General features: G+C 46.9%; 1 protein-coding gene across 3 annotated transcripts in view; it reads right to left on the bottom strand.

The window, feature by feature from the left end:
* The window catches only part of Mtarc1 (mitochondrial amidoxime reducing component 1), a 25,674-nt gene that overhangs the window by 505 nt on the left and 15,395 nt on the right, over nt 1–9,774 (bottom strand). The window contains exons 5-8 of one of the 3 annotated variants that reach the window (XM_031337749.1): nt 8,649–8,710; nt 8,460–8,531; nt 7,953–7,959; nt 421–460 (exon numbers count right to left, since the gene is read on the bottom strand). In XM_031337749.1, coding sequence (XP_031193609.1) covers nt 7,953–7,959; nt 8,460–8,531; nt 8,649–8,710 — 141 coding nt within the window. In that variant the 3' untranslated portion in view covers nt 421–460. Of the gene's footprint in view, nt 461–7,952; nt 7,960–8,459; nt 8,532–8,648; nt 8,711–9,774 lie in introns of all 3 variants that reach the window. The other 2 variants (XM_031337728.1, XM_031337738.1) reach the window with 2 other exon arrangements.

The raw sequence follows: 9,774 nt of genomic DNA on the forward strand, positions 1-9,774 counted from the left end.
TCTTTCCCAAAAGAAGGCTAGCGAGATGACAGACATCTGCTGTCAGTGGCAAGCAGAAGTAGAATGACTCCGTAATTATAAACAGGGCAATGTGATAATCCCTTCATTCTTCAAGAAACTTAACAGGGACCTGCTAAGTTCACAAGGCTGTATTTCCCTGCTTTGTGTACTGGCCCCAGGAAACATCGGAACAGAAGGAAATCTGAAAGAAGAGAAACTTGGAATTTGCGGATCCAAAGGACGGGCTGAAGAACCGTTTTTAAGCGATGTCTGTTTTTAAAACTTTTTTTTTTTTTTAAGAGACATCTGTTCTTCCAGAACGAACAGTTCCCATCACTGGCTCAGGAGGTACACAGGGTCTCCCACTTTGACTGTCCCTGGATTTTCCAGAGCAAAATATTGTCCAAAGAGGGGTAACTTTCCATACAACGCTTGTTCCGAAGGGTCACACAGACGGTAGCTGCAACAGGAAGAGGCCATGATGAGTCATAAGGGACAGGAAGAACTTGGTCCCCGTGTGACTTTGTCAGGGCTGAAGCAGGTGCTCAACCAATGGGCTGTGCCTAGAGCGAGGTTCCGATCAGTTCTAAAGGACCAGCATCCCCTAGGGAGGGCCAGAGAGTGACAGGCCAGTTGGAAGCACCAAGGATGGCCCAAAGCGACCTCATCATGGCTTTTCCCTACAAGGACATTCCCTCTTCCAACATTAAGAAATAGGTACTTGGGCTGGTGAGATGGCTCAGTGGGGAAGAGCACCGACTGCTCTTCGGAAGGTCATGAGTTCAAATCCCAGCAACCACATGGTGGCTCACAACCACCCATAATGAGATCTGATGCCCTCATCTGGTGCGTCTGAAGACAGCTACAGTGTACTTACATATAATAAAGAAAGAAAGAAAGAAAGAAAGAAAGAAAGAAAGAAAGAAAGAAAGAAAGAAAGAAAGAAAGAAAAAGAAATAGGTACTTGGGACTGGAGAGACGGCTCAGTGGTTAAGAGCACAGGCTGCTCTTCCAGAGGGCTAGGGTTGGATTCCCAGCACCCACACCACAAGGCTCCTAACTGATTGTAACACTTGGGTCACATCTGCTCTATGTGATCCAATCCCTTCCTCTGACTCTGCTAGGACTGCACACATGTGGCACCCAGACGCAAAAGGAGGCAAAACACTCAGGAATAGTAAACAAACAATCAAAAAAGCTTAAAATTTAAGAGAGATTTAAAATTAAAAGAAATAGCATATGCCTGAGTATGTATAATGGGAACCTGTGTGAGTTACCATTCTCACCAGACATGCCTGTAACTTTCCTTTCATCTCACAATTCCTCCATGGTGTCACCTGGTCCAAGGTCACGGCCAGACTCTCACCCCCTCCCCTGCATCTCTCCCTTCCTGGCCCACGGTTGCTCAGAGCAGAGGCCCTTGGAGGGTATCACTTGATTTTTGCTCCCTCCTCTCACTCCCATTGTTCCAGTGTTGCTACCCACATGGCCGAGAGCTATGTGAGAAGTTGCATTATCAAATCTTCTGACTTCTTAGCCAGCTCTCTTCATTTTTCATTTCCCCTACATCAGCTTATGGTGGACACTCCTCTATGACTGTCTCTTTTAAGAAAAGGGTTTGCTTCTTTTGTTTTAAGTGTATTAGTGTTTCTCCGCATGTGCCTAAGCCCAGCACATGTGTGCTGGGGCTGAGGATGCCAGAAAAGGGCTTGCTTGAAGCTGGAGTTACAAGCAGTTAGGGATACCCAAAACAGGTGTTGCAAACTGAACCCTGGTTCTCTGGAGGAGCAGCTCCACTTTTAACCACTGAGCCATCTCTTCAGCCCTCTGCTGCCTTCAACTTCATTCTGATCTTATTCTTCTTTGACTAGGAAAGCCTCTCTGGTTCCCCAGCGCATGGAGAATAGCGCTGCAGGGGCTGGAGCGATAACTCGGGACTTTATGAGCACTGACTGTTCCTCCTGAGGTCCTGAGTGCAATTCCCAGCAACCGCATGGTGGCTCACAACCATCTGTGATGGGATCTGATGCCCTCTTCTGGAGTGTCCGAAGACAGCTACAGTGTACTCATGTACATAAAAGAAATAAATAATTCTTTTTTAAAAACAGAATAACACCATAGCTCTACCACATACTGTGCAAAGCCCTGTACCCAGCCCCAGACAGCTTCCTCAAACCTTTCTCTCCTGCTACGGACTGTGCCCATGCAACACTGCAGGATTCCTCACTGTGCTTTGCCTGGCTTGCTAACTCCTATCACCATCCCTCCTCCCCTATAACCATCCCTCCTCCCCTATAACCATCCCTCCTCCCCTATAACCATCCCTCCTCCCTTTTAATCATCCCTCCTCCTCTATAACCAGCCCTCCTCCCCTATAGCCATCCCTCCTCCCCTATAACCATCCCTCCTCCCCTATAGCCATCCCTCATCCCTTTTAATCATCCCTCCTCCCCTGTAACCATTCCTCCTCCCTTTAACCATTCCTCTTCCCCTTTAATCACCCCTCCTCCCCTTTAACCATCCCTCCTCCCCTTTAACCACCCCTCCTCCTCTTCGCCATGCATCAGAATCCCACTTTTTCCTCTAGGGCTCTGCTCAAAGGTCACCTCTTCCAGGGAAGAAGCCCACAATCCCATAAGGCAGCAGCGAGTTCCTGTTTCATCATTTCTCTGCTCTTGCCCTGTGTTGTCCTATAGGTTCAGGCCACACGTCTGTCTGTTCTATAGGACAGAATGACCTGGGGAAGTCAAAGTGTGCCCAGTTCCCCTTACCCACTTACACCCAGTTCTGGGCCTTGTCAGTCACCCCTGGCTCACACTGCTTGTTGACTGGATAAGAGTGTTGGTAAGTGAGACCCTTAAAGATAGTGTGACCTAGATGTGGTCATCCCAGCAGGCAGGAGACCGAAGTAGGAGGATATCAAGTGCAAGGTCAACCTGGCTACATAACAAGACCTTGGTGGGGGTGGGGGGCAGAGGAGGGATATGCACCTCTGCTAGGCAGAAAACTCAAGAAGCCATGGAGAGTTCATATACACAATGTGGGAATGCCATGGTAAGACCCTGCCCCCAGCAGCTCTCCAGCAGGAAAGCTTCTTTTAGTTTCTCACTTAAGCTGACCTCAATATTATTATTATTATTATTATTATTATTATTATTATTATTATTATTATTATTATTTTCAAATACAGGGTTTCTCTGTATAGCCCTGGCTGTCCTGGAACTCACTCTGTAGACCAGGCTGGCCTCGAACTCAGAAATCTGCCTGCCTCTGCCTCCCAAGTGCTGGGATTAAAGGCATGCACCACCACTGCCCGGCTCAAATTATTATTGAAATTATTAATTTTGTTCTATTTTACCTTTAAAACACTACCTTGCAAAAACTTGGCACTACCTACTCTTCAAAACACAAATGTCTGATGAGAATAGAGACTCAAACAGGATCCCAAATGTTCAGGGTCATATGGCCGTGGACAAAAGGTATAGCCTAGGCTATTCTTGATCGATTGATCTTCCTACCTCTGCATCTTTCTTTGGTGAGCTAGGCTAGCACTCAAGGCCTGGAGCTACAGAATCAGAATGTATTATATCAATGTGTGAGATTGCCAAAGAATACATTAAAATAATAATTAATGAAGAAAAAAAGAGCTGAGTTTGTCTCCTCTGGAGCTCCCAACCCCTCCCTAGCCTGTGATAGCAGTGTGTCTGCCAGCTTCTTACTGTATCCCTGAACCTGGCACACTGAAGCCAATCAAGAAAGGAGTAGATGGACGGATGGATGGATGGATCAATCTATTGATCGATGGATGGATAAAGCTGCGAATCTGGGCTATCTCAGCTTGCCTAGAGTGTTTCCTCATGTCATAGCCTGCAGTAGCCTTAGACCCATGAGTCCAGGTATCTCTTCTTGCTTTTCTCTCTCTGGGTTGCCATGAGATGGAAGAGACATTTGGGCCTGGGGTGGGAGGGAGACAGCCTTTGTTTATGTGGCTTGGCATCTCTTATTCCCAGGCTCTGTACGGTTGGACTGAGGAGTCTACCTATCTCAGGGACTCCCTGCATCTCTTACATGCTTGCATATGCATCAGGCACTTCCCATAACATGCTAACCCCTTTTACAAGCCTTAAAAGGAGTGTGGGACACCCTTGCTCCACAGGTGAGTCTCAGAGGCAAAACCTTTGTGCCCAAAATCCCATCTCTAATTGCTAGTCTGGTACCAGAGCCCAGAAGGAGGATCAGGAGTTCAGAGTCATCTCCTCCTCTATCAAGGATGATGCCGCTCTTCATAGCTACATGTTCCTGAGCAACCATCCTCCCCAAGTCTGGTTAGAATCCAGAGATGCAACCAATCACACAGCTACCTTTAGCCTGGGCAGTTCCTAGTGTCTGGTGAGAGCGACCAAGTGAGGTCAAGAGCGGCCTCTGGTGGACATAATTAGGTATAGCAAGAGGTGTGTACCAAACCTTCTCCATCAGTCTTCTCTGATGAATGAATCTTCTCTGACTTTATCTCTATCTCTATCTATCTGTCTATCTATCTATCTATCTATCTATCTATCTATCTATCTATCTATCTATCTCTAACAACTATATCTGCATCTATACCTGTCTACATCTATATCTATATATCTGTACAAATCTATTGATATTGCTATCAAATACAGATAGAGATATGGATAAATATATATACAACCTCTGTTGCATATGCGGGCCTATGTGACACACTGCCCAGCTTAGGAGGTGCTCGGCATGAGATGGAGGTCCTTAACCCAAGCCCCTGAGCTACAGCACCATAGTGGATTATACAAATGTGTGAGATTATCAAAGAATCCATTAAGTTAGATTTGGAGATAATGTCTCACTTCGTAACTCAGAATGACCTGGAACTTACTACGTAGACCAGGTTAGCCTCGAATTGTACCAAGCTGTCTGCCTCAACCTCCAAGTATGGACACTACTAACAGCTGCCATGCTGAGCAATAAATTATATTTCAAAAGAAAAAAATCTCATGTATTTCATTTGGCGCCTCTAGAACATGCAATTCCTCTGATCAGCAAGAGGCCCTAAGAGATGGCATTTACTCTAAACAGAGGTCTCTGGACTGGACGTTGTAGCTTAGTGGCACAGCACTTGTCTGGTATGTTTGAGCCTCTGGGTTTTCTCCCAGCATTGAAAACAACCATCAACAAACTCTCCCTCCAGCCAGACCTCTCCGTCCTTATATGACAGTGTGAGCAGAGGCACTTGGTCAGTTATAAAGTGCTGTGCATTGATAAGGAGCAGGTGTGCATCACACTGTCTTCTGTACCCACGCCAGTGACCAGGCTTGACTACAGGCAAGGTCCCTAGCCAGTCCCCATGTGGAGATCAGAGCGAGGGGCAGCCTTAGGTCCACCCCTCTTCTGAGGCCTCACTGTCCATCTCCAGGGCTGGGTTCTGGGTGAAGCATCATATGGCAGCTCCCAAAGGGTTGATGCATGGACAGCGTTCCCACTCTGGGCCACCGGGGGGTTGGGTTAAGTGTCATTGAAAGCAGCTAGCCTCGAGATTAGAAAGTTCTTCTGGCTTCTCCTGCTCTCAAGTGTCAAATAGATACAGCAAGATGTGGAGGAGCGGGCTGGAGAGATAGCTCAGAGGTTAAGAGCACTGGCTGCTCTTCTAGAGGTCCTGAGTTCAAATCCCAGCAACCACATGGTGGCTCACAACCACCTGTAATGAGATCTGATGCCCTCTTCTGGTGCGCCTGAAGACAGCTACAGTGTACTTACATGTAATAATAAATAAACCTTAAAAAAAAAATGTGCCACCTATTGAAAATGATACAAGTCGCTTTATTCCAATTATCTGAAGCCCTTTTTCAAAAAGAAAAGAAAACAACAAACAAGCAAACAAAAGCCGGGGCGGGGCTAGAGAAACGGCTCAGCAGTTAAGAGCACTAGCTGCTCTTCCAGAGAACCCAGGGTTCAATTCCCAGCACCCCATGGAAGCTCACAACTGTCTGTAACTGCAGTTCTGAGTTGTAGTGGGGGGGAATCCATAACCCCAGGCATGCATGTGGTGCGCATATATATGCGTGAAGGCAATACCCATACACATAAAAAATTAAATAAATTAATCTTTACAGAAAACAAAACAAAACAAAAAAAAACTTTGAAACCTCAAGATCCTAAGCATGTTGGGACAGAACTGTAACAGAATGCTCACACCGATTGTACACAATGTCCTGGGTTCCAATCCTAGCGATATATATATATATATATATATATATCCCACTTCAGCCAGTCCTCTAAGAAAGAACAGAGTGATTTCATCCGTTCATTGTACTTTCCCATGAGCAGACAAGTCTCCCTCAGCTTAGCCTATCCAGAACTAGTCCTTAGCTGGATTAATCCTCTGCAGTGTCTAGTTTTGCCCAGCGTTCCTGCCGACCTTATAGTCAGCAGGCAAGGCCAGGCAGGTGGGTGAGAGGTCAGCTGCCCTGCCCATCACAGTCAGTGCAGAGCAGTGCCACCTCCCGGGCATCAGCGATACCCAAGATGCCGCTGAAGGGCTGCGAGCTCGGCTTGCGGTTTATACCCTGCAGCTGGGCCTCTCCTTGCTCGATTTATGACCACCTGTCCCGGGAAGAGCATAAATCACTATATCCGTGGCACTTTAAATCTCAGGGAGAGATAGGAGAAGACACCTAGGCCGGCAGCACTGTCTCCCTGGGTATTAGAAGCAATTAGGGCCCGACGGGCTGTAAGAAGCCTGCAGAAGATCAGGAGGCTCCTGTGATCACTCCCACGCTTCCTGCCCTTACTCTGTGTTTGGGCTCCATTACTCTTTTCTACAAACATAGCTTCCCAAGGGAGGGGGCTCTGACAGTGCAGAGAACCAGCCCCAGTACCCAGAGTGCTTTGAGGGGACCTGTCTGCAATCGCGTGAACCTTTCAAAACCAGAGAGAAAGGAAGTCAGAGATTGGGCAGTGCGTGAGGGAGAGATCTAAAGACAGAAAGGTGACAACCAGTTCCCTTCCCTTGTCTTTTTATCTGACCTACGCATAGACGCATCTAAGTTTTTCCCATCTCTATGTGAGTACCAGAACCATGTCTAGGGATACAAGCCTATATAGTCCAGGCTACCCCAAGAGACTGAGACAGGAGAATCACAAGTTCAAAGCTTACCATGTTCAAAACCACTCAGGTTTTAGGGAAACCCTGCCTCAAAACACAAAGTAGGTCCTGGCAAGATGGCTCAGTGGGTAAGAGCACTGACTGCTCTTCCAGAGGTCCTGAGTTCAAATCCCAGCAACCACATGGTGGTTCACAACCACCTGTAATGAGATCTGACGCCCTCTTCTGGTGCGTCTGAAGACAGCTACAGTGTACTTACGTATAATAAAGAAATCTTTGGGCCAGAGTGAGCAGAGTTAACTGGAGTGAGCAGAGGTCCTAGAAGTCAATTCCCAACAACCAAATGAAGGCTCACAACTATCTGTATAGCTACAGTGTATACTCATATACATAATTTTTTTTTAAAAAAAAAAGGTAATGAATGCTAAAGAGCCCTTGCTGCTCTGGCAGAGAGTCCAGGTTCAGTTCCTGGCTCCCACGTGGTGACTCACAACTGTCTATAACTGGAGTTCCAGAGGATCTGATGCCCTCTTCTGGCCTATGTGGGTACCATACACATACAAGCTTCATACATACATACATACATACATACATACACACACACACACACACGCGCGCGCGCGCGTGTGTGTGTGTGTGTGTGTGTGTGTGTGTGTATGTATATATACATATATATACACATATTGAAGCAGGAGCAGCAGCAGGAGGAGGGGGAGGAGAAGGGAGGGGGAAGGGAAAGAAGAAAATTCAATAAGAAGTAAAAAAAAAGATGGCGGGGACAGAGCTCAGTGGTGGAAGAACTTGCCAAGCATTCACAGAATCCTGGATTCAATACCTAGAAGCTGAAAACAGAACAGACTGAGGACCTGGCCTAAGGAAACTTGCTGACAGTGACAACATTGCAATGGCTGGGTCTCCCCACTGCCCAGCCTGTCTTACTCTTTGCTGCATCTCCTCCATCCCATGGAAAATAAAAACGACTAGATTCTCCACTGCTCTGATGTTAAGTAGATACAAATAAGAGCTGTAGTGTGTCACCATTTCTGTCCTCAAACCTGTTCCTCTGGGGTATTTTGCCTCACATAGGGACACCTCCCACAGTGCCTTGTGGGAGCCCCTATCCCACCTCATCCCCACTACTCTCTGGAGATACCTTCCAAGACCTCCCGTAGGAACAGGCAGTATGGAGCCCTGGGCATACCAGCTACCTAGTGGCCAGGGTTCTCTAAAGCTCCCACTCTGTGTGGGTGTACTGTTTCTACTGTTCCCCATATTACTAAACATGGCAAGTAATGTTGAACGTGGCTCCTCAGGCACCCAGATCCCATGTGCCTGGTTGTACCTCTTCAGTGTTTCCAGAGGCTCCTTCTTGTCCATGATACCAGTGTCCGGATCCACTGTTGTTAAAAGGCACCTGGACACACACACATACACACAAAGCATTGCACGGGGAACAAAGCAGAGAGGCCCTGGCTCCACCCACGATCCCACCCCACCCCACCCCCACCCCAACGACAGGAAAGGGTCTTACCGGGTGCAAGCCATCACCCGTTTCAGTTCCACATCTCCAATGAGAAGCTCGTTCCAAGAATCCTAGAAAGTAAAGAACAAATTCCTAGGGGCGCCTCTGAGTACTCACCTGTGCAGGGACTTGTGGGGAGTCATACCTAATGATGTCATTGCATCAGAGGTGCCAGGTTTCACCTCAGTCCAGAGGGGCCAGTGGACACCACACACTGTTCGTTCCCTGTCTTCCTAAGCAACATCCATCCTCTCTCCTCTTTGAAAGCTTGGCTACACATGACACCCTAGGTTGAACCCCCAATACTGAGCATGATATCACACGTGACACCCTAGGTTGGGATCCCCAGCCCTGAGCATGATGTCACACACCTTTAATCCTGGCACCTGGAAGGCAGAGACATGAGGATCAGAATTTCTAAGCCAGCCTTGATACATAGCAAGTTTGTTTCAGCACAGCCAGGGCTGTTACACAAGGAAACACTGTTTAAAACAAACAAACAAAAAGTCTGTGTATTGGTTCCTGCAACCTGGAGCTTCCAGACTGAAGTGACAACCCTGCGGACCCTCAGGGAAAGAAGAAAGGAGGGGTCACTGAGAGGGTAAGACTCAGGGTTAGAGACCCGCCAAAGTGAGGAATACCCAAAGCCTTAGCGCGTGAATCTGCTCTGGAAATCAGAAAACCTCTCAGACTCACACTCTTTGGTCTCACTTCCTCCATTTATTTTGGGGTTTTGTTGTTTTTCAGACCAGGTCTCATATATCTTAGACCCAAGTTTATAAATAAATAGGTTAAACAGTTAAAAAAAAAGTCTGTGTATTGTTCTTGAAGAAGACCAGCATTCAGTTTCCAGCACCCATGCCAGGCAGCACCCATGCCAGCTCCAGGGAATCAGAGGCCTTCTTCTGGCCCGAAGAGGCAACTGCATGTACATGCTTAAACACACCCCCATATACATAATTAAAATAATTATATATATTAAAATAATTAAGTAAATTATATAAATTAAAATCTTTTTATTTAAAAGAAGATTGTCAGGTACACATTATTGACCCCAACACTCAGGAGGCAGCAACAGGTGGATCTCTTTGAGTTTGAGACCATCCTGGTCTATATATCAAGTTCTGGGCCAGTC

This window comes from Mastomys coucha, unplaced genomic scaffold (assembly GCF_008632895.1).
Source record: "Mastomys coucha isolate ucsf_1 unplaced genomic scaffold, UCSF_Mcou_1 pScaffold1, whole genome shotgun sequence".
Classification (NCBI taxonomy): domain Eukaryota; kingdom Metazoa; phylum Chordata; class Mammalia; order Rodentia; family Muridae; genus Mastomys; species Mastomys coucha.